The sequence below is a fragment of the Xenopus laevis genome, chromosome 5L (genome assembly GCF_017654675.1).
Source record: "Xenopus laevis strain J_2021 chromosome 5L, Xenopus_laevis_v10.1, whole genome shotgun sequence".
NCBI classification, from domain to species: Eukaryota; Metazoa; Chordata; class Amphibia; order Anura; family Pipidae; genus Xenopus; species Xenopus laevis.
Window position 1 is genome coordinate 112,238,263 of NC_054379.1, and position 23,815 is coordinate 112,262,077.

At 36.7% G+C, this 23,815-nt stretch overlaps 2 protein-coding genes across 2 annotated transcripts in view; both read left to right on the plus strand.

Annotated features, from left to right (window-relative positions):
- The first annotated feature begins 955 nt into the window (after positions 1–955).
- LOC121393933 (alpha-tectorin-like) lies at positions 956–3,006 on the plus strand. Its single transcript, XM_041563785.1, has 4 exons — positions 956–974; positions 1,468–1,536; positions 2,205–2,446; positions 2,659–3,006. Exons 1-4 carry the CDS (start codon positions 956–958, stop codon positions 3,004–3,006), a joined length of 678 nt encoding a protein of 225 aa, XP_041419719.1.
- Positions 3,007–3,550: 544 nt separating this feature from the next.
- LOC121393934 (IgGFc-binding protein-like) overlaps positions 3,551–23,815 on the plus strand; it is a 51,064-nt gene continuing 30,799 nt past the window's right edge. Inside the window, exons 1-20 of the mRNA XM_041563786.1 lie at positions 3,551–3,555; positions 4,355–4,632; positions 5,009–5,604; positions 6,226–6,802; positions 6,930–7,132; positions 7,255–7,399; positions 9,851–9,895; positions 11,013–11,159; positions 11,856–12,112; positions 12,697–12,784; positions 13,748–13,777; positions 15,667–15,705; positions 15,839–15,874; positions 16,756–18,873; positions 19,989–20,063; positions 20,727–20,968; positions 21,722–22,005; positions 22,121–22,398; positions 22,546–22,902; positions 23,563–23,804. Coding sequence (XP_041419720.1) covers positions 3,551–3,555; positions 4,355–4,632; positions 5,009–5,604; positions 6,226–6,802; positions 6,930–7,132; positions 7,255–7,399; positions 9,851–9,895; positions 11,013–11,159; positions 11,856–12,112; positions 12,697–12,784; positions 13,748–13,777; positions 15,667–15,705; positions 15,839–15,874; positions 16,756–18,873; positions 19,989–20,063; positions 20,727–20,968; positions 21,722–22,005; positions 22,121–22,398; positions 22,546–22,902; positions 23,563–23,804 — 6,042 coding nt within the window. The remainder of the gene's footprint in view (positions 3,556–4,354; positions 4,633–5,008; positions 5,605–6,225; positions 6,803–6,929; positions 7,133–7,254; positions 7,400–9,850; positions 9,896–11,012; positions 11,160–11,855; positions 12,113–12,696; positions 12,785–13,747; positions 13,778–15,666; positions 15,706–15,838; positions 15,875–16,755; positions 18,874–19,988; positions 20,064–20,726; positions 20,969–21,721; positions 22,006–22,120; positions 22,399–22,545; positions 22,903–23,562; positions 23,805–23,815) is intronic.

The following is a 23,815-nucleotide window of genomic DNA, read 5'->3' on the forward strand; positions in this document are numbered from 1 at the left end:
AGTTTTTTTTAAAGGGAAAGTACTTCGACTATCGAATGGTCGAATAGTCGAACGATTTTTCGTTCGATTCGTTCGATTTCGTTCGAATTCGAACGAATTTAACCAATTCGATGGTCGAAGTACCAAAAAAATACTTCGAAATTAGAATTTTTTTCATTCGAATCATTCACTCGAGCTTAGTGAATCTGCCCCTTTGAGTTAAGATTTTCAGCTTTGCATATGGCCAGAACAGATTAGAAGTCTAAAGACCTGTACCATATATATATGTTTATATATATGTTTCAGTAGATAACTAAACATAAATATATATATATATATATATATATATATATATATATATATATATATATATATTCAGTAGATAACAGATAACTAAACATTATTTGCATTATGCCCTTTAACAAATAAATCAAGTATGTTAAATAAATATTTTATCATAATCACTTTGGGGTGAAAGAGTTTGACATAGGATTGAGAAAAGTAATTCACTTTAGGCCAAGTGGCTCTGAATTTCATCTTCATACACTAAGTGGTTTGGACCAGGATGCTACTTACCTGCCATACATAAGTGCTACAATACATGATATGAGACCTCATTTACCACTGATATTGTGGGTATGTGTGATCTTTTCCAATTTGGTGTACTACTTTAAATAAAGACTTGCAGAATTGTATGCCAGGCAATTTCCGCACAAAATGCTGTACTAGTTAGTTAATGGTGCATAATTGCATTCAAGTTTAGATTAAAAAATATTTGTGAAAAAAGAGGGGACCACCATCAAAGCATGAAGCTTTGTCGATTTGAGAGATCTGAATTACATAAAGCTTTTTCCTACCAGAGGCCCTTCAGCTGTTATTTTATCTCACCCAGAGAGGATGGCTGTATTCAGCTGATTTTCATGAGACAGGCACTAGAAGACGCATAGGTGTTCACAACTCCTGACCATCCCCTAGCATGTCATTCAGACTCCCAAGTTAGTGGGCACCTGCAGGTGCAGGCTGCAAAAAGGCCCTTTACTGGGCAGTAAGGAAAGAGAGGGCTGCCTTGTGTCTGCCAACGCTTCTCTCCGTACCTCGCACCAGATTTTTCATCTACTGCCAGACCCCAGACTCCTTGAATGAGCACAATGTGATAAGTGCCCTTGCACTTTTGTTTGTGGGTCTATAAAAATGACCACTTTTATCTGCTACTGCAGATGATTCCATCTTTTACAGAAAATTGGCTAATGGTGAAAGTTCCCCATTAGCAGATGCATTGCTGGTCTCTGGAGCATTCTCTCTTACCTCTTTATTTTATTGGTAATACTGTCATGCTTTGATGGTGGTCCCCATACTAATACAATTAAATATCAGTAATAAATCAGTTATACGTCTGCATTCAGGTACTTCCAAAATTGGTGAATATAAACCATACTACATGCAATCTATTGTTAATTTTAACATTTTATATTAATCATCATTTTTTAGGATCTTCTACCACTACCATCACCACTACTACTACCACCACAACTACAGTGAAACCACCACCATCTTCAGGTAATTTAAATTGAATAAGACTGAGATGGCTCATCACTGAATGTTATGAGTTTAGGTTTTCACTATTGCATGTAACATTATCCTGGTTGGGTCAGAACAGATAAGAAGTTGTACAGCGAATCATAGGCTTTTTAAATTGCATTTGTACTTTGACCTGTTCTACTGTATATCCAGTGGAAATAATGTGCATTATGAAAGTAAACATAATAAAACATTTTTTAGCAACTGCTTTTTCAAAGTTGATCATAAAGGCACAACTGCATTGAGTAGGGCATTTTCAGACACGCAAAGCTGCAACCAGAGACCTTAATGTGCTTAACTTGGTACCTAACCATATGCCTGTGCCATGTGCATTTAGTATTGTGCTAAGCAGACATAGTCCCAGATTGTATAAAAAGATTTATGTGGTGGTGCTAGAGAAAATTGTATTTAATATGTGCAGTCCTGATACCCACAGAGGATTTTAACAAAGTATATGCACATAGCAATCTTAAATATAATTTTAATTGGCCTTACAAATCTTTTGAGATTTATGAAATAAATATAGGTTCTCTTCTCTCAAAATGCTTTTCATTGAGTCATAATGACAAAAAAAAGAAAACAAAAGTTGTTGACTGAGATCTAAATCTTCATGTTCATGTTTAAATAACTGTTTTTGTTTTCTATAGGTTCCTGTGTGGTGACAGGAGACCCCCATTATTACAGCTTTGATAAAAGGGTCTTTGATTTTATGGGAATCTGTACCTATACACTATCTAAGCTGTGCCAATTTGATAAAAACCTGGTAGACTTCAATGTGGAAGCAAAAAATGAATATTGGCCAGGAAACACTCGTGTCTCTTATGTGCGATATGTAAATGTTGATGTGCATGGATATAGGATCACCCTGGAGCAGAACAGAGAGGTTAAGGTGAGATTCAAAGGAGGGAGAAAACGTAACATTAGGGCTTCAGGAAAAGAGAAAATCATACTATTGACATTTTTCATGTCCCTGGGCAAATTTGCTTGGATTTTATATCAACTGGCATGTTGTTTTTCTGGATTAGGTGATTTTAAATTCTGTAGATTTAATCCCATGATCATCATATAATGTTATTTGTTTTTGTTTAATTGCCATTACAGGTAGATGGAAAGTCTGTGATTCTTCCAACTACACTTCCCCCAGAAGTTAAAATCTCCTATAGTGGACATCATGTAATGGTTACAACAAGCTTTGGCCTGAGCGTGCTATTTGATGGAAATCACAGAGCGGAAGTGAAGCTTTATGACACCTACTCTAATCAAGTATGTGGTCTATGTGGAAACTTCAATGGAAATGAAACTGATGACTTTTTGAACCCAAGTGGACAATTGGAGAAAGATCCAGTTGACCTTGGTAACAGCTGGCAGGTGGAAAACGACACAAGGTTAGTCAACCGAAGGATTATAAAACTGCACAGACTCAAGGGTTGTGTTCAGGATTCAGCTTAAAGGAAAACTAAACCCCAGAAAAATGTAGGTCTCTATAAAAATATATTGCATTAAACAGCCCATATGTAAAACACTGCTTTATCTAAATAAATCATTTCTGACTTTTTTTAGTTGTCTGTGCAATTGGGCAATCCTAAAGGGCACAAACCAAGGGCACACATACATGTTAGGTCACGTGATGAGCCAATAATTGACAAGGTTTTGCCTTTAGCTTCCATACTGTTACAGTTAGACTTGCATTATCTCTGGTCAGGTGATCTCTGAGGCAGCACACAGAACATCACAAAATTGTGGCTCAAGATATAATATGTAAAAGAGCAATATGTACTTAAATATATATTCCAGTTTGGTAAAATTATTTAATAGGCCACTTAATATGATATAAACTATCTGTTGGCTAAGTATTCATTTTGGGGGTATAGTTTTCCTTTAATCCCAATGTGTCTGGCAAGATTTGGATTCAGCTAAAATATCTGTTCAAAACAGATACAAATACTGATAGTAAGGAAAAAACAGCTTTAATCAAGTCTTTTGCCTTTTAAATATGCCGTTCATCAGAATTGATTTGCCTCCTTAGATAATTCAAATTAATTTCTGTTGTATGTGGTGTTAGAGTTTAGCACACCACTTCACTGTTTCAAACAAACAAAAATGAATTGTTAAGTAACCAACTCAGGACAGTGAGGTTGTGGAATGCACTGCCGGGGGATGTTGTGATGGCTGATTCAGTTAATGCCTTTAAGAATGGCTTGGATGATTTTTTGGACAGACATAATATCAAAGGCTATTGTGATACTAAACTCTATAGTTAGTATAGGTATGGGTATATAGAATTTTAATTAAAAGTAGGGAGGGGTGTGTTTATGGATACTGGGTTTTCATTTGGAGGGGTTGAATTTGATGGACTTTGTCTTTTTTCAACCCAATTTAACTATGTAACTATGTAACTATGTAACTATGTAACATAATTACTCTTTACTTATGGTGAAGGACAGGGCTGCCTTGTGTCCAGCAAAGCTGCCCTCTGCACCTCACATCAATTTTTTTTCAAGGGGCGAGTTGCAGAGAATAGACACACTCTGGACACTCTGGACAGACAAGCTCTCTTTTGCACTTCTGTCCGAGGTCATAGTAAATTGCACCTTAATTATTGTCAAATAACATAATACTATTGTTCTAGCATGTGGGAATCATGTAGTGTTTTTTAAACTAATAATATATAAATATCACAGAAAAATATAACATTTGCTGCTCTATAATAGATGTGTATATGTTGCATTTTTGTACATTTTATATATGTTGCATTTCCCCTATCCAAAATAACAAAAATATTTTTCAAACTTAACAGCTGTCCCCCTGCCACAGAAGTTATCCCAAACTGTTCTGATGATGAAAAAATTGTTATTGGTAGTAACAACTTTTGTGGAATTATCACTAATCCAAATGGACCATTCAAAGATTGTCACAATGTGATAGATCCTGTAGCTTACTTCAATAGCTGCGCATATGATTTGTGTGAATTAAACCTGGACCAGGCCTCCCTATGTGACAGTCTTCAATCCTATGCAGTGGCCTGCCAATCTCAGGGAGTAACCATACAGCCATGGAGGAATGACACTTTCTGTCGTAAGTAAAGCATCATTTACTGTACGAATATAAAGTAGAAGGACAATTTTAATTCTATTTACCTTCCCAAGACTAGAAGGTTCCTATAAAAAAAAAACAACAGTTTTTGGCCACTTTTTTCCCACAGATTTGATATTTTTCAGGTCCTATGGGTCTACTAGTCACTAGGGTGACAAAATACGTGTTTAAAAAATATAGTTGTACATACACATGCTTATGACCAAATGAATGCGTGACTTGCACCAATTTCTGATTGGTGATGGTGTTTCCTGCATATATCTTCTCCAAAGTGGTTTGTGGTTTTATTAATCTATTTAGAGACATGCTTTGATTGTTTACATCATTATTAATTTGTATATTGTTTTTGTCATTATAGCAATTGATTGCCTTCCCAACAGTCATTATGAGATCTGCAGCACAGCATGTCCAGCCACTTGTGTCAATCCAGGAGCACCATCCAAATGTGATCTCCCCTGTGTTGAGGGATGTTTCTGTGACCCAGGATATGTCCTATACAATGACAAGTGTGTTCCAAGCCTCCAGTGTGGTTGTTGGGATGGAAATAATTACTATCCAGTAGGCTCTGAATTCTGGAACGATGACTGCTCCACAAAATGCAGATGCCCCTCACCAGGAAGTGCTTTAGTCTGTAATGCTGCAACGTGTGACAGTAACCAATATTGTGCTACAATAAATAATGTTTCTGACTGCATTCATTATAAATATGGCATCTGCAGGGTCAATAATGATCCTCACTACAACAGCTTTGACAGGCCGGTGCACCGTTTTATGGGTCTCTGCACCTATACACTCTCAAAGCTTTGCTCCAATTCATCTAACCTGCCATCTTTTAATGTCGAGGCAAAGAACGAGCATCGAGGAAATCCTTCAGTAACATTCGTGCAAAAGGTTATTGTGGAAGTCTATGGCTACAGAATACAGATCGTAAGGAAAGAAACATCTCGTGTTTTGGTAAGGAACATCTCTTATGTGCATGTTTTTTAAAGACCTTATGTAGTAAGGCCAGTTCACATGATCTTGATAAACATTGACTTTGTGTTAGAAATGACTTCTACTTGTTTTATAAGATATAACTTTTAGTTGCATAAAAGTGCAATTAATTAAAGGAGTAAATCTAAAAAGATCTTTCCTTTGTCTAAGCAAAAACATTGTTTTTGTTGGTTTTTTTTTAACATTTCCACTGAAAAACAGTTTTTGCATAATAAAAAAGTCAATTTGAAATAATTTTAACATTAGTTGTAAACGTACTTGCACTTGAAAGCGGTATTTGTTTAACGCTTTATTTTCTCTACCTCGACTCCTGGTTCTGAGCCAAAACAATGTGGCAGAAGTCAGTTCTCCTTCATTTGTGTTAACCAGCTAACTTGTTTCAGAAGTCAGAACAAATAGTAGAAAATATAAACATATTTTACTTTTAGTAGCAATGGTAGTATATATTGGTATATATTTTTAATACAGGCCATATTTGGTTTATGCTGAGAATGCAGTAGTTGAATATTGTACTTTTTAAATCTGAGTTTGTGTTATTTTTTATGACAATTAATACAATATGCTTTGTATGCTGTTCTCAAGGTTGATGGAGTATGGGTCATACTTCCCGTAATTCTCAAGGGCGGTTCCATAACTGTAAGAAAAAGTGGAAGATACATTGCTTTGGAGACAGACTTCAAACTCCAGGTGTCTTATGACACTGATCATTCGGTGGAAGTGAAAATTCCAGATACATATTCCAACCAACTATGTGGAATGTGTGGTAACTTTAACGGCCAGCAACAAGATGAATTCCTGATGCCAAATGGACAGCAAGCTCAGAACTCCAATGAATTGGGGAATAGTTGGTTGGTATATGATGAAGAAGATCCATTCTGCTCTAGTAGTCCTACAGTAGCTCCTCCTAGAATATGTCCGCCAGAGAAAGAACAGGTGTACCAAAGCGATGCTTATTGTGGGCTGTTAACAAGTATAAACAGCATTTTCAGTATATGTCATTCTGCAGTTGATCCTGCCAACTACTTTGAAACCTGTGTATTTGATCTTTGTGCCCTGGATGGAGACAAGAAAGTTTTATGTAGTGCACTTGAAGTCTATGCAGATGCCTGTCAACAAGAAGGAATTACTATTCCTGGCTGGAGAAACATTACTTCCTGTGGTATGTTTAACCATGAAACATTAACACAACTTAAGCTGTTATTGAATGTGGTCTAGTCCTGCCTATTGTTAATGAATGCTGTTTTTAAAACAATATCAAGTATTGATTATATATATTGTCTTATTAGAACTCTCCACATGCCCACCCAATACCACCTATAATGGCTGTATGACTGCATGTCCTGCTACATGTGTTGACCCTTATGCTCCAGAGAAATGCAACAAACCATGCATGGAAGGCTGTGAATGTAATCCAGGACACGTCATCAGCGGTGATATCTGTGTTGATGCATCCAACTGCGGCTGTTTGTATGATGACAAGTATTATAATGTAAGTGGCTGCTATCTGAGCTTATACTGTCATTTTACTTCTTGTTTTGTTTTATACCGGTATCTGCACTCATTTTTAGTTTCAATTTAAATAATCAATTTGGTATTTTTCATTTACACTAGAAAGGGGATTCATTCCTAGAGAAGGACTGCGAGAGAAAGTGTGAATGTCAAGGAAATAACAACATGGTTTGCAATGAGACATCATGTGCCGAAGATGAAATATGCAAAGTCCAAAATGGTTCATTAGGGTGTTACCCAGGAAATGGTGAATATCTACTATGAGTACAATTTACAGTTACGAGCATGCACAACAGCACCACTAACTGGTGAAAGTAGCCTCTCCCTGCATTAATATTTAGATATAAATGTCCACTTGTCCTTTTTACCAATTATTATTGAAAGGAGCACTATAATTTCATTTCTCATGGTCCCTTCATTGAAATAATAAGATTAGAATATTTTTGTATCTGTTTTTTTTTTATTTATCTTCTGGGAAGGTTTTATTGGCTTAATGTGCAATATTAATCTTGCCTAAGTTGCTTGGGTTACTCGTTGCATTCTTCTTTATCAGAAGGTCACCTCAGTTTAAGGAGTGTGATATGATGTCTTTTAAGGGGACCCGTCACCCAAAAAAATTATTCCAAATCCTATTTCATCATGTTAGTCAAGCAAAATGAACTTTAATTACACTGTATAAATGATTTGAATCTTGTTTCCATCAGTCTGGGAACTCAGAATTCTAGAAGGCAGGCATGAGCCATTTTGTGGACACTGTTATTAATACAAGCCTTGTATCATCTCAGAATCTTGTTTGTGCACCAGAATGGGGAACCTGATGTCCATCCCCATACACTGGTTATACAATTAAATGGTTAAGACAACTGGGGGAATGTGGGGAAAGCGGTGATATCTAGGAAGTGCTGAATGGAAAGGAAAGTAATTGCTTGCCCCCCTCTATGCCTAAGGCATAGAGGAGAGGCAGCCAATATTTGACAACTGAGCTTTTTAAATTAGTTTACAACAGCTATGAATGCTTTAATAAAAAAGAGAATTTAGATTGTGTTTAATTTGAAAAGGACTTTTATTATACAGCTTTTTATGTCTGGGTGACAGGTCTACTTTAAGGGAATCTCTAGCCAAACAGGTCAGTGAGTATCCATAGCTGGGTCATTTCCCTAGGCTTTGTCGGAGTCTGTACAGCTAGATATAGGTATGGGACCTGTTATCCAGAATGCTCAGGACCTTAGATTTTCCAGATAACTGATATTTCAGAAATTTTGATCTTCATACTTTAGGTCTACTTTACATAAATCATGTAAACATTAAATACATCCAATAGGGTGGTTTTGCTTCCAATAAGGATTGATTCGATTTTAGTTTGGATCAATTACAAGGTACCGTTTCATTATTGCAGAAAAATATAGAATCCTTTTGTTTATGTGGATAAAATGGAGTCTACGGGAGACGGCCTTTCCGTAATTCTGAGCATACTGGATAACAGGTATCCAGATAACAGATCCCATACCTGTACCATAAAACGATACTGAATTAGATAACCCAGTATAGTTTGCATAATGCTAAATAAAAATTTGAGTGTATAGTGAACTTTAAGCCTGCTTTGCTTAACAGCAGTGAGGATCTTTGAAGATGGCCATAGTGTCCATAGACTATCTTCTCTGATTCTTCCAATATTCTTCCAGTTACTTTGAAGCATGTACCAAAGTTTCCAGTAACATATCAGAACCCTAGATATAAGTATGTTAATTTAAAGAATGAGCTCAGAATGATTAGCCAATAAAATGATGCTATAGACCTTATACAATAAAAAAGTATGAGGCGTATCTATTATATATAAAATTCATGTAGTCAGTTTTTGAAATGCAAAAAAAAATAATGTAGCCATTAGTCGGTGGAATGCAATATATACATAGCTTTAAACATTCTTCTTTTGGTGGATATTATAATGATTAGTATTTTGTTGATATTTCCAGCATATTAAAATACAACTGGACTTGCTGCATGTATGGTATTTTTGTTTATAAAGAATTTGATTATTTGCGTACCAGTTGGTATGTATTTTGGGAAGTATAGACATAGCTACTCTGCTATAAGTTACAAGATTGTTCAAAAAACACAAGTACATTTCTAATAATTGCAGGTCAATTAGCTGTTTAGCTTAAGATACATCACATGGTCTGGTAACCTGTGTGCCATTTTTGGGGGCTTTGCACGTTGTCCTTCTAAGCCTCTGTCACAATTTTGCAATTGCTAGAGTCATGATTTCACTACTTCACAACTCATCGCTAGTTTCCAACTAAATTTGAAAATAAAGTTTAGAAATTTACAAGAGCATTCCTATTTTTACTTTGTTCCCCAGCAACAGATTGAAATGGTAAAATTGATTCAGCAAAGCATGTTATAAGATATGCTTACACAATGGCATATAGATTATTCCTGTTGCACTGTTTTCTTGAGTATGGGCCCCATCAAATATCTGCAAATTCTATTAATCATTTCACTGGAATTCTCTCCTGTTCTTTAAATACACGAAATAATCTCCTTTTTGACCAACTATTTTGACTATTTTTGAGGGGGGCAAAAACATTTTTATTATCTCATGTATCTATTTATAAAAAAGGTAGCATATCCCTATATGCAATCCTCCACCTGAATAGAATTTTGCCTCAAAGTCTGCTCTTTTCTCTTTATTTCACAGAACCTTCTGCTAAGCCCGTAACTATAAGAACTACAACCCCTACAGGTACATACTCTTGGGGTTTGGGTAAAACTAGTGCAAAAAGCATTGTGTTGATTTGTCAATGTGTTATAAAAATGTATGTAATTTGAGCCATGTACAATATTAAACATAATGATAATAATATTTTACCAATGTTGGGCTTCTAAACCATACTTACTTAGTGTTTCTGAATGCATGTTGTAATGGATAGTCAGGCATGTTTTTGAAATGTTTGCTTGAATGGAAACAACATGTAATGACAATGACAGGTTGCTTTTGGCTAAAAAATGCTCAAACCTTTTAGTGGTCACAAGAATGTTTCATTCAAACCAATAACATGGGAAACCAAACCTGGTCAGGGTGAGAAGGACTAAAAGGAGCCAAAAAACCCTTCACAAGCAATTACATGCAAAGTGAAGCCTTCTGAAATCAGAAGGTATTTGCTTGTCTCATGCCATACACACAGCACCGCCTAGACACCAAAAATTACAGTTTTAATTCTCCCATAAGGCATCATAGGTAGAGACATGCGAATTACTCCTTTATATCCCTTTGGCCAACTATGCATCCATAACAGGCAGCCCAGCCGTCTGAAGCTTTTCTTTACTACCACCTTAAAGATACAAGCATTCGCATGGCAATACTCTGGTAAACATATTTAATACTGTTCAATTTTGAGTCACCCATCTAGTTTGTTTGTGACCTGTCATTACAGGTCCTATATCAAAAAAAAGTAGACACAAATTGTTACTAATTTTTACTAACCTTACACCAAACCAAACAAAGTTTTTGCATGATAAACTATGAAACTTTTTCTCACTGAATTTAATCTGGCCTAAAAAATTATTTGAAATCCATGGGGAAAAAAACATCTGGCCCATGGTTAGAAATGTTAATATTTTAATTTTAATAAAACGAGCAGGATAGTTTAACATTAAAAGTAAGAGGGCAATGTAGAACAGAGGTAATTTAAGCCAAACTATAATTGGGCTGTTATCAAAACATTGTTCTTATATTTTGCCCATTTTATAGTGTTTGGATTTTTTTTGTACCACTTGTTGTATGGGAAACAATTTGTTAAAGACAATGTACATTGCATCTCATATATTTATGCAAATTGCATAACACCTATGTATTTCAGCTCCTATTGATCCCTGTGACTACACATGCTCATTTGGAATGGACTATTGTGGGTGGCAACAGTCAAAACTACACAATTTAGACTGGATACGTTGGTATGGTCCAACTCCATCTGACTCAACAGGACCATCATCAGATCACAGTGGTGGTATGCATACCTTCTCCTTGTTGCACTTAAATATGTGTCAGAACTTGCTCCTATAATAATGAGTTGCAGACACTATTTTAAATGTGATCTCTATGTTATATGTAGGACCCATTTGCTGGGGCTGAAAACCTTTGATTATTAGCAGTATGACTACCTTAAATTGCAAGCCCAATACCTGGGATGCCTTTCATTTTGATTGCTGCATCCGTACACACCTTGCAAACATTTTCCTAACTTTCTGTCTGTGATTATATAATCATCTCTGCACTTGGGCAAAAGTGACTTAACAATATGAAATGGAGTTTAAAAGTTCTTAAAAAGTCTTATATTTACACTATTTACCATTTTGGTGGTATATTTTCGCTAATAATATGACATAACAAAATAAAGGAAATATGCTCATATATTTAATATAATTATATTTGCAAAATAAATAGTCTGGGTAAATAGTTTTAATTATGAGTTTATTTCCGATATTACATATCCTGAGTATTATGATTTTACTATATTCTTAGCCCCAACTGCTCTGTGAGATGTTGTATTCCCAGTAGGAGTAACAGAAGTCAAAAAGGGGGATTGTAGACACCGCCTATTAAATTTACCATTTCACATTCAATAATCAATACATACCCCATCCATTTTTTCTCTGCCAAAGAACTTGATCACTTATGAAATAAAATACTGTTTCTCTTTCAGATGGATACTACCTTTATGTTGATGGGCGTGATACACAGTGGGATGACAGAGCATGGCTAGAGAGTACTGAATGTGAGGTACAAGGACCAAACTGCCTCAGTTTCTGGTACCACATGTATGGAGCTTTGGAGGAATCAGAGTTGAATGTCTTTGTTTTGACAAAATATGGATTAGAAAATGTTGCCTCGTTTAATGAAGATGGTGGGGACGTATGGCATTTCCATCAAATTGAACTGCGCAACAATGAAAAAATACAGGTAAGACAGTTTTTGATTTGAATGATTTATGGACAACAACAGTCATATTATAAATGCAGATGTAGTGAGGCCATAAACAGAGTGAGGCATCCATATTCATCCAACATATTCAACAAACCAGAGAGTATTACCATCTGTACAGACACTTTATACTTCTGATAGCAGCAGCTTTGGGCACATAAATGGTTTGCAAATACATCCTTATGAGCCTATTGCCTCTTACTTTGAAGCTGTACAGAAGTTTTAGATAAAGGGTGACACTATCGCTTTAGAGGCAATGGCATGATTCCAGCCTTTATGCCGTCCAGGCTTTAAATAATTCCACAGGCATATGACAAAACATCTGGAAACTGCTCCCCATTGCATTTAATGACAATCTATTGGACCTGTGGATGACTAAGCAACAACCACCTGACCTGTTACCCACAGAGTTTTGATAAAGAATCACCCTTTGTGCCATTGCCCTAAAGATACATGATAAAAATACTTGATGTATTTCAATTATTAAGAAAAGAACTGTAGCTTAATGTGTTTTTATAACAACTTGCATTACATTTTATCTGGTACTTCTTTTTTTATGGCAGATCATTTTTGAAGGCGTGCTACGTCAAGAAGACAGTCCTTTTGATATTGCCATTGATGACATTTCTTTTGTCAAAGGCTACTGCACTGGTAAATCATGGCACATGAAACTATATTTACATATTGTACCACCTGTGCAGCAGAGAATTCCTTTAATCTGATTGGATATTTTAGGGGATTATTGAGTCCCCAAGCTATGGCATCTAGTCCCAGTTAATGCACTGGAGTAGCTCTACCAGGTTATGTAATGTCCTGTAACTGGGTAAAAAATATCCACGGCACACAGGCTGCTGCAAGCAAGGAACCACTTGCACTTTTATTACGGAAGTGAGCAACGTTTCAGGGTCACACCCCTTTGACAAAGGGGCGTGACCCCGAAACGTTGCTCACTTCCGTAATAAACGTGCAAGGGGTTCCTTGCTTGCAGCAGCCTGTGTGCCGTGGATATTTTCTACTTGAATGATTTGTGAGGTGGCCTAAACCTCTACCACTGAGCACCAGACATCGCATTAATTAATTGGGTGTGCGAGAGCCAGTTGTATTTCTGTAACTGGGTAAGACTCCTGTTCTAGTTTGTATAACGGGAAGTAGCAATATTCTTTCTTTTGGATATTTCTCACGGAGAAGGGTGGATGTGTGTCAAGAGCCTTGGGTGGGAGTAGTGTGTGAGTGAAGATGTGTTAGACAGTAGGCAGTGGTGAAAGCCCAAGTTAGTGAGAAGAACCTTTTACATATGAATTACTCTGATAAGGGTCAGGTCCAATTAGTTTCAGAAATTTAGTTGCAGCGGTAGATCTTGATGGGACAGCATCACTATCATAGAAGTCAGGTACCATACTGGTAAAATATGATGACCCCAGACAGGCCTTGTATTGATGCATATTTATCACGTGATGCTTTTAATAAATTAGAACAAACAGGTGTCATTAACATAAAAAGACAGAAAAATGACAGTTGAAGAGGAATGCTGCTGTATCTTTAAGATTCATTGTAGTGGGATATTTAGATTTCATAACACATATATGAATTCCTGTTTTATGTTTTTTTGGACAGCACCACAACCACCGATTACAACAACAACAGGTAAATATAACATGTATTCTGTTTATAGTTTCAAACATCAAACATTCTCGGCAAACTGTTATCTGTTTCTACTATGAGGAAAGACATATATGTTCCACAAAATGAAAAAATTCATATCTTTCCATTTAAGTGTTAACCATTGATTGAATGAGTTACATCATAAAAACTATGGCATAAAATGATGGTGTTAAAGGAGAACTAAACCCTCAAAATGAATATGGCTAAAAATGCCATATTTTATGTACTGTAACAAGTATTTAGGAGTGCTCTACCCTCTTATATTCACCTGTGTAGGTCCGGGTGCTAGACTGGAGGACCTTTGCCTGCAAGCTGGGTCAAGTTTCACATCCAATGGAAAAAATCCAGTAGCACACCGGTAGTATTGAAAAAATCTTCAGTGTTTTATTAGCCCATACATACACACAATAGGGCAATGTTTCGGGCCCAACTGGACCCTTTATCAAGCCTAATGTGATTACTTTTTTGAGAAACATATATAGTGTCATAAGGGTGTGGTTACATCAATTTCCTCCTTTCTACAATTCCATTGGTTAGTATAATTAACTCTTAATGTGTCGACACTCATAGAAAAAGTGAGTCCATATTCAGTCTGTTGCTAGACAGTGTTAAAAATATATAAATCTACTAGTGAAAAACTGATCTCATTTTACCTGAGGCGCTGTCACGATTAATATTGCACTGGGTACCCAGTCCAATCATAAGACTCATACCTTTGTGCACGTTACGCAAGCAGCACTCAGTATTCATTGTAGATCAGTTAATAACCTTAAAAGAGAAGAGAAGAAGAAATATGGACTCACTTTTTCTATGAGTGTCGACACATTAAGAGTTAATTATACTAACCAATGGAATTGTAGAAAGGAGGAAATTGATGTAACCACACCCTTATGACACTATATATGTTTCTCAAAAAAGTAATCACATTAGGCTTGATAAAGGGTCCAGTTTGGCCCGAAACGTTGCCCTATTGTGTGTATGTATGGGCTAATAAAACACTGAAGATTTTTTCAATACTACCGGTGTGCTACTGGATTTTTTCCATTGGATATTTTATATACTGAACTTAATGCACCAGCCTAAAGTTTCAGCTTGTCAATAGCAGCAATGATCCAGGACTTCAAACTTGTCACAGGGGGTCACCATGTTGGAAAGTGTCTGTGACACTCACATGCTCAGTGGGATCTGAGCAGCTGTGGAGAAGCTAAGCTTAGGGGTCGTCACTAATTATCAAATAGAAAATGAGGTTGGCCTGTAATATAAGCTGATGTTACAAGGCTGATTATTACATTTTGAAGCAAGTTGCATTGGTTTCTGTGCTGCCATGTATTAATTATCGGTATTGATTACTAATCAGCCTTATATTGGGACATTTCTATTCTATGTGTACTGTATAGTGTGAGTAGGTCTCTAAGCTCAGTAAGTGACAGCAGCACAGAGCATGTGCAGTGTATCAGCATAAAAGAAGATAGGGAGCTACTGGGACATCTTTGGAGACACAGATCTTCCCTGCTAAAGGCCTGTGGTTGCTTTGGACTGGTACAGAAGCCCAACACATAATAAACAACATTTATATCCTACTTCTTTAGTTAAGCTTTAGTTCTCCTTTAGATAAGGTGAGCGGTAAAAGAAAACACATACCTTTATAAATGTACTATTTATTTTATAAATAAAGAACACTTTTTGCACCATTTTTTCCATCTTAAATAGTTAGACACAGCAAGATAAACAGGCCCCTATGTGTTTTCCTTATTTGGTGTAATTATGTTTAAAGCAAATAAACTGTGTTTTGAGAGTAAGAGTCATAGCGCATACCGTATTGCTTTATTCTGTTCTCATGTCAATCAGTTTAACCTGTTTGTTTTTGGCAGGACCATCACTTCCACCAGATTCATCACCAACAGCAACAGGTAAATGTAACACATATTCTGAATAAAAAAACTCACTGTAAACAATTATAAAGTCAGTATACGTTCCATATAACACATGTATTTATTCTGTACTCATTTTAACAATTTCTTCACCTGTTTGTTTTTTTGGCAGCACAACCAAGTACAACATCACTCACAACACCAACTGGTAACTATATTGTGTTCAGTTTCAAATATCTAATAACATATTGCTGTGATTATCTGTTTTAAAGTACCTTTACTATGTAGACAAATACAGTACAGTGTATACATGAGGATACAATTCATATTCTCTATTTAAGCAGACAGCAGGAATTGTTAAACCAAGAGATAAAATCTGTTAGCTTCACAATGCGGCAGTTCAGTCATGCCTTATGGCTGAATAGCATTCAGACCAAACTGCTCTGAGATTTAATCTGAAGCTGCACTGCAGGATTTTGATGCTGTAATATAATTACTATCAGAACAACTGAAATGACATAGGTTGGAAAGACTTTGTAGGCGCTATTTAGATAATGTACATTTATGAAAACTTGATATGTTTAGTAACACAATTGCCCAGAATGTGCATCATTTTTTAACCATATTAGTTTTTATTGCTTTATCATAACATAAAAAATGAAGATTTATGCAGAATGTGTATCATTTTAAATACATTTAGGACACTGTTCTTGGGCTGTGCTCTGACAATTTAGTAGCAGTGGTAGATCTTGATGGGACAGCATCACTGTTGCTGAAATGCCAGACTGGTAATATCTGATCACCCCAGATAGGCCTTATATTGATGCATGTTTATCTCATGATGCATAAAAGGACAGAAAAATGACTAGAGAAGAGGATTGCAAAGGAATATCTGCCCCATAAGTCTGCAAAGATAATGACACATCCTAAAATATTGTCTAACAATATACTGAACCATAATCTTCAGCATTTGTTTTATGTATTGCCAAGTCTATTTTAATACAAACTAACAAAGAAATATCTTAACAATATCATGCTACTCTGCATATAATATGGTAAACTAATATGCTGACTTATTTTTTTCTTCAGATGGCCCAACATCTTATACTACTCCTGAACCTGGAAGCTCAGCAGGACCTTTGACTCCAGATCCTGTAACACATACAAGTACAGGACCAGAAACCAATAAAACTCCAGATACTACTACTCCTGAACCTGGAAGCTCAGCAGGACCTTTGACTCCAGATCCTGTAACATATACAAGTACAGGACCAGAAACCAATAAAACTCCAGATACTACTACTTCTGAACCTGGAAGCTCAGCAGGACCTTTGACTCCAGATCATGTAACACATACAAGTACAGGACCAGAAACCAATAAAACTCCAGATACTACTACTCCTGAACATGGAAGCTCAGCAGGACCTTTGACTCCAGATCCTGTAACACATACAAGTACAGGACCAGAAACCAATAAAACTCCAGATACTACTACTCCTGAACCTGGAAGCTCAGCAGGACCTTTGACTCCAGATCCTGTAACAGATACAAGTACAGGACCAGAAACCAATAAAACTCCAGATACTACTACTCCTGAACCTGGAAGCTCAGCAGGACCTTTGACTCCAGATCATGTAACAGATACAAGTACAGGACCAGAAACCAATAAAACTCCAGATACTACTACTCCTGAACCTGGAAGCTCAGCAGGACCTTTGACTCCAGATCCTGTAACAGATACGAGTACAGGACCAGAAACCAATAAAACTCCAGATACTACTACTCCTGAACATGGAAGCTCAGCAGGACCCTTGACTCCAGATCCTGTAACACATACAAGTGCTGGACCAGAAACCAATAAAACTCCAGATACAACTACTCCTGAACCTGGAAGCTCAGCAAGACCTTTGACTCCAGATCCTGTAACAAATACAAGTACAGGACCAGAAACCAATAAAACTCCAGATACTACTACTCCTGAACCTGGAAACTCAGCAGGACCTTTGACTCCAGATCCTGTAACAGATACAAGTACAGGACCAGAAACCAATAAAACTCCAGATACTACTACTCCTGAACATGGAAGCTCAGCAGGACCTTTGACTCCAGATCCTGTAACAGATACAAGTACAGGACCAGAAACCAATAAAACTCCAGATACTACTACTCCTGAACATGGAAGCTCAGCAGGACCTTTGACTCCAGATCCTGTAACAGATACAAGTGCAGGACCAGAAACCAATAAAACTCCAGATACTACTACTCCTGAACCTGGAAGCTCAGCAGGACCTTTGACTCCAGATCCTGTAACACATACAAGTGCAGGACCAGAAACCAATAAAACTCCAGATACAACTACTCCTGAACCTGGAAGCTCAGCAGGACCTTTGACTCCAGCTCCTGTAACAGATACAAGTACAGGACCAGATACCAATAAAACTCCAGCTACTACTACTCCTGAACCTGGAAGCTCAGCAGGACCTTTGACTCCAGATCCTGTAACAGATACAAGTACAGGACCAGAAACCAATAAAACTCCAGATACTACTACTCCTGAACCTGGAAGCTCAGCAGGACCTTTGACTCCAGATCCTGTAACAGATACAAGTGCAGGACCAGAAACCAATAAAACTCCAGATACTACTACTCCTGAACCTGGAAGCTCAGCAGAACCTTTGACTCCAGATCCTGTAACAGATACAAGTACAGGACCAGAAACTAATAAAACTCCAGATCTACCTAAGACCAGTCCAGGCCCTGAAACTGCCAGTTCCCTAAGCCCTGAACCTGGCACTGTAACTGACAAAACTGCAGGCCCTGTAAGTCCAGGCCCCATAACAAAGAGTACCCCAGAACCTGTAACTGACCTCACTCCAGAACCAGAAACTCCAACCCCTGTAACTGATATCACTACAGCACCTGTATCTGATGTCACTGGCAGCCCTGTAACAGACATAACCGAAGGCCAAGTAACGGGTAGCATTCCAGGCTCTGTAATAACCAGAACTCCAAGTCCTGAAACTGCTAGCGACAAAGTAACCAGTACTGTACTTGACACTACAGTCTCTGTAACTGTTAATACACCACCAGGCTGTGTAACTGGAATCACTGAATCACCTCCAGCTAATGGCACTGCCCCTGTAACTGACAATACTGGAAGCCCTGGAACAGATGGAACTCCAGGACCAGCAACAGACAGTACTCCAGGTAATTATATAAATTAATAGGTATGTTTTTGCAGCCCTGCAGAGGTAGCAATTACATTTTAAAATCAATATACAAATATTGTTAAATGTTGAGCTAAAACATTAAACTTATAGGCTTTCCTGTGAATTAAAATGTGTGTGCTAGAACAAAGGTTATAATTATCCAAAATTCCTGTATATTGACATGATAGAATATGAAAAGACTGAGGAATTTTAATTGTGCTCATTTTCTTAATATTAATGTCTTTATTCCCACACAATCTTTTTTTCTTAAAAAAAAAAAAAAAAAAAAAGCTTGTCAACTAAAACCTGACCTTTTAAAGAAAAACAACAGTGGAAAAAAAACTGGAAGAAAACAAAAAACTCATTCTGATTTTTTTTTTTACCTCAAATTACCAGAAACCACCAGTTGACTAATAAGAAACCAGCCCCCAGGGAGCAGTTTAGGAAAATACATTTTCACCAGGTCTAGCAACCCATAATGATAAATGAAACAAACATTAGAAAAAAAAAGTGCAATGTGAACAACTTTGTTCAAAGAATATTCTAATAAACTTTACTTCTTCACATGCAAATAGAAAAAAAGCATTTCACCAATGCACCATGAATGTAATAAATCTTGTTTGGCACCATAAATATAAGGAAATCTTAAAAAATTTACAATTGCAATGGTAACTGCCTAAATACAGATATAGGATCAGTTATCCGGAAGCCTGCTATCCAGAAAGCTCCAAATTACTGGTAGGCCATCTCCCATAGACTCTATTTTATCCAACTACACCACTATTTTTTTTTAATGATTCCTTTTTTTTCTGTAATAATAAAAAGGTACCTTGTTCTTGATCCAAACTAATATAGAATTAATCATTACTGGAAGCAAAACAATCCTATTGGGTTTATTTAATAATTAAATGATTTTCTAGTAGACTTGGTACGAAGATCCAAATTATGGAAAGATGCCTTATCCAGAAAAACCCAAGTCCTGAGCATTCTGGATAACAGGTCCTAATGCATGGCAAAATGCAAATATTTGTTCTATTTATGTAGCCTTTTTAGTTATGACTTGTATTACATCTACATACATTTTAAGCATTTTTCATTCTTTTTGTGGAACAGATATCATTATAACATCCACCTCAGCAAAAACTACAACACCAGCTGTGCCACCAACTGTGCCACCACACGATCCAGGTATGATGACTGTAATATAAATGTGTATATAATATATGTGTGTGCATTTATGTGTATGCATGCATATACTGTATATACACTGTATTTAGTCTATTTTGTTATTATTTAGGGGGTTGTTTATTAAGGTTTGAATTGTGTTTTCCACGAAATTTGAGTTTTAGAGGTGATTTTTTTGGTCAAAATTCATTTATTAGACCCTGACCCTGAAAATAGCTTGAATTAGAAAATACACCATATAAAACCTGTCGAGGTCATGTAGGAGTCAATGGCAGAGGTCCCTTAAACCATTTGAAGATGTTTACAGCCTTCATGATAATCGAGTTCTTTTGGTGGGTTCCGCTCCAAAACTCGATTAGTTCGGGCAATTCAAGTTTTTTTTCGCCGAAAACTCAACCAATTCGAGTTTTTGGATTATAAAAATGCACATTTTTAACAGGACCACATTTGCAGCACAATGTATGCCTCTGTAATGTAACCCCTTTAATGCAACACAGTTCAACTGTTATATTGTAGGATGATGAGAAAAAATGTGAAATAGAATAATGGTCACTTAAGGGGACATTACTTAGATAGTGAGCCCCAATTAAATACAATTAAATACATATTTGTTTGATGGTTTGTAGTATTTTTCTCTGGTTTCTGATGAAAATGTATTTTCTGTAGGTTATTGTGAGGTGTCAGGAGACCCCCATTATTACACCTTTGATAAACAGATCCACCATTTCATGGGCGTCTGTACCTACACACTATCCAAGCTCTGTGCAAATGATTCAAACTTAACGGACTTCAATGTGGAAGCAGCAAATGATCTCAGGAATGGCTTGACTCATGTATCTTATGTGCAATTTGTGAATGTGGATGTATATGGATACAGAATCACTCTGGAGAAGGTCCGCAAGGTTAAGGTGAGATCACATTAGTAAAATTATGTTTGCAGTTGTAGGTTCTGTTATACGGAATGCTTAGGACTGGGAGTTTTCAAGAATGTGGAGCACATCTTAAAGGGATAATGTCATAGGAAAAAAGATTTTTTTTCAACACACATCAGTTAATAGTGCTGCTCCAGCAGAGTTCTGCACTGAAATCCATTTCTCAAAAGAGCAAACAGATTTTTTTCATATTTAGTTTTGAATTCTGACACGTGGCTAGACATATTGTCTGTTTCTCAGCTGCCCCCAGTCATGTGACTTGTGCTCAGATAAACTTCAGTCACTCTTTACTGCTGTACTGCAAGTTGGAGTGATATCACCCATCCCCCTCAGCAACCTAACAACAGAACAATGGGAAGGTAACCAGCTCCTAATACAAGATAACAGCTGCCTGGTAGATCTAAGAACAGCACTCAATAATAAAATTAATCCCACTGCAACACATTCAGTAAAATTGAGTAGAAGAAACAACAGCCTGCCAAAAAAGCAGTTCCATCATAAAGTGCTGGCTCCTTCTGAAGGCACATGATCACTCGAAAGAGTTGCTTTAAGAAAGACTTTAATTAAATATATGCTTTTCCTGTGCTTTTTATAACAATGCTGACACAAACCACAATCAAGCTCTAAAAAATTAAGTAGTAATAAGCCTGTGCTACTGAAGTCAAATTTCACTGCAAAGTAAAAGATTGGTGATTTGTAAATATACTAACAATACTTTTATATTTCTAGGTGAATGGACAACCAGTAACACTTCCTGTTAGTCTACCACCGGATGTTGAAATCTTCCTCAGTGGAACTAGTGTGTTTGTAACAACAGGCTTTGGCCTCCAAGTTTCATATGATGGAAGCCATAAAGCAACAGTGACTCTTCCTGGAGAATATTGGGATAAAGTTTGTGGGCTTTGTGGGAACTTCAATGGAGATAAAGCTGATGACTTCTTAAACCCAGATGGTAATCTGGAATCAGATTCGAACAGCCTTGGGAACAGTTGGCAGGTTGAAAATGATACAGTGTAAGTTTTTATCTGCCATAATACCATAACACATTATTTTCAGTATGATTGCATTTGTATTGACTAATTTGTTAACAAAGCATTAGAGTAGTAATATCTTAATCTTTTTTTATAGCTGCCCTCCAGCGGTGGGCAATAAAACAAATTGCACAGAGGATGAAAATGATATAATATCCAGCAACAGCTACTGTGGTATCATTACTAATGTAAACGGGCCATTTAAAGAGTGTCATCATGTGATAGACCCAAGAGTTTACTTTGAGAACTGTGTATATGACCTGTGTGAAGTGAAACTGGATAATGGAACCCTATGTCACAGCCTTCAGTCTTATGCAGACGCCTGCCAGTCTCACGGAGTCATAATACAGCCTTGGAGAAATGACACTTTCTGCCGTAAGTACAACAAAAACATTCCTAATCAAACATTGTCAGCATCACCTGCTCAATGCGATGTTGCTCCATTTTAATCAACAGCAAATAATTGTTTTTAAATGTTTATCATATATTCCTATTTAAAGTTATTTTTTTTTTTATATACAGCTCTTACATGTCCACCAAACAGTCATTATGAGCCCTGTGGCACAAGCTGCCCATCAACATGCGTCAACCCACATGCACCAAACAACTGCAGTCGCCCATGTGCTGAAGGATGTTTCTGTGACCCTGGATATGTTCTTTATGATACCAAATGTGTTCCAGAAGACCAGTGTGGCTGTTGGCAAGATGATAAATATTATCCAGTGGGTGATGAGTTTTGGTCTGATGACACCTGCTCCTCAAAATGTAGATGCCCATCAGCAGGCAGTGCCTTAGTCTGTACTGAAGAGTCGTGCTTGGATAACCAGTATTGCGGAGTTACAAATGGAATTCCAGGGTGTTACAATAAACCTAATCCAGGTATGATGTAGAAAATTCTTTGCATGTATGTATTTAGGTACATAGGTGTGCGTTTGTGTGTATATAATAATTATTATTATTTGATTGTGTATTAATGTTGCATGACCATATATATAGTGGATAATAATACGGAGAGGGAAGATGCAAGAATATTGTTTATAAGGGGCAGATTTATCAAGGGTTGAATTTTGAAGTAAAAAATACTAATCTAATTCAAAGTAAAATCGAAGTCGTAGTATCCTTTTCGATGGTCAAAGTATCCAAAAAATTACTTCGAATTTCGAATTTTTTTACTTCGAAAATTCCCTCGAATTCACTTTGACCCTTGATAAATCTGCCCCTAAGTGTTTATAAAGGGAAAAGCTTATGTGGGATTTGTTTTACATAACAATAAGTTATAAAGTATGCATAAACAACATATGTATTACAAACTAGCATGTTTTAATAAAAAAAAATGTTTAAATCAAATTGAAAAAGGTTTATTTTAATAATGAATGATGGGGTGTAACTATAGGGGATGCCACCAAGAAGCTAGAGACACAACCTCTATATTACATATTGAGCCCCAATATAATACCTTTTGCTGCAAATGTTAATAGTTTTATAGTTTGTGATACTTTATTTTTACTCTGGTTTCTGATACAATTGTATTTTCTGTAGGTTACTGTGAGGTGTCAGGAGACCCTCATTATTACACCTTTGATAAACAGATCCACCATTTCATGGGCGTCTGTACCTACACACTATCCAAACTCTGTGCCAATGATTCAAACTTGACGGACTTCAATGTGGAAGCAGCAAATGATCTCAGAAATGGCTTGATTCATGTATCGTATGTACAATTTGTGAATGTGGATGTATATGGCTACAGAATCACTCTGGAAAAGGTCCGCAAGGTTAAGGTAAGCTCACA

Bases quoted from the DNA above. Each gene is read 5' to 3' on its own strand.
- LOC121393933 (XM_041563785.1), top strand. The intron at 1,537-2,204 runs GTAATTTAAATT...TGTTTTCTATAG, and splicing joins GAAACCACCACCATCTTCAG to GTTCCTGTGTGGTGACAGGA. The intron at 2,447-2,658 runs GTGAGATTCAAA...TTGCCATTACAG, and splicing joins AGCAGAACAGAGAGGTTAAG to GTAGATGGAAAGTCTGTGAT.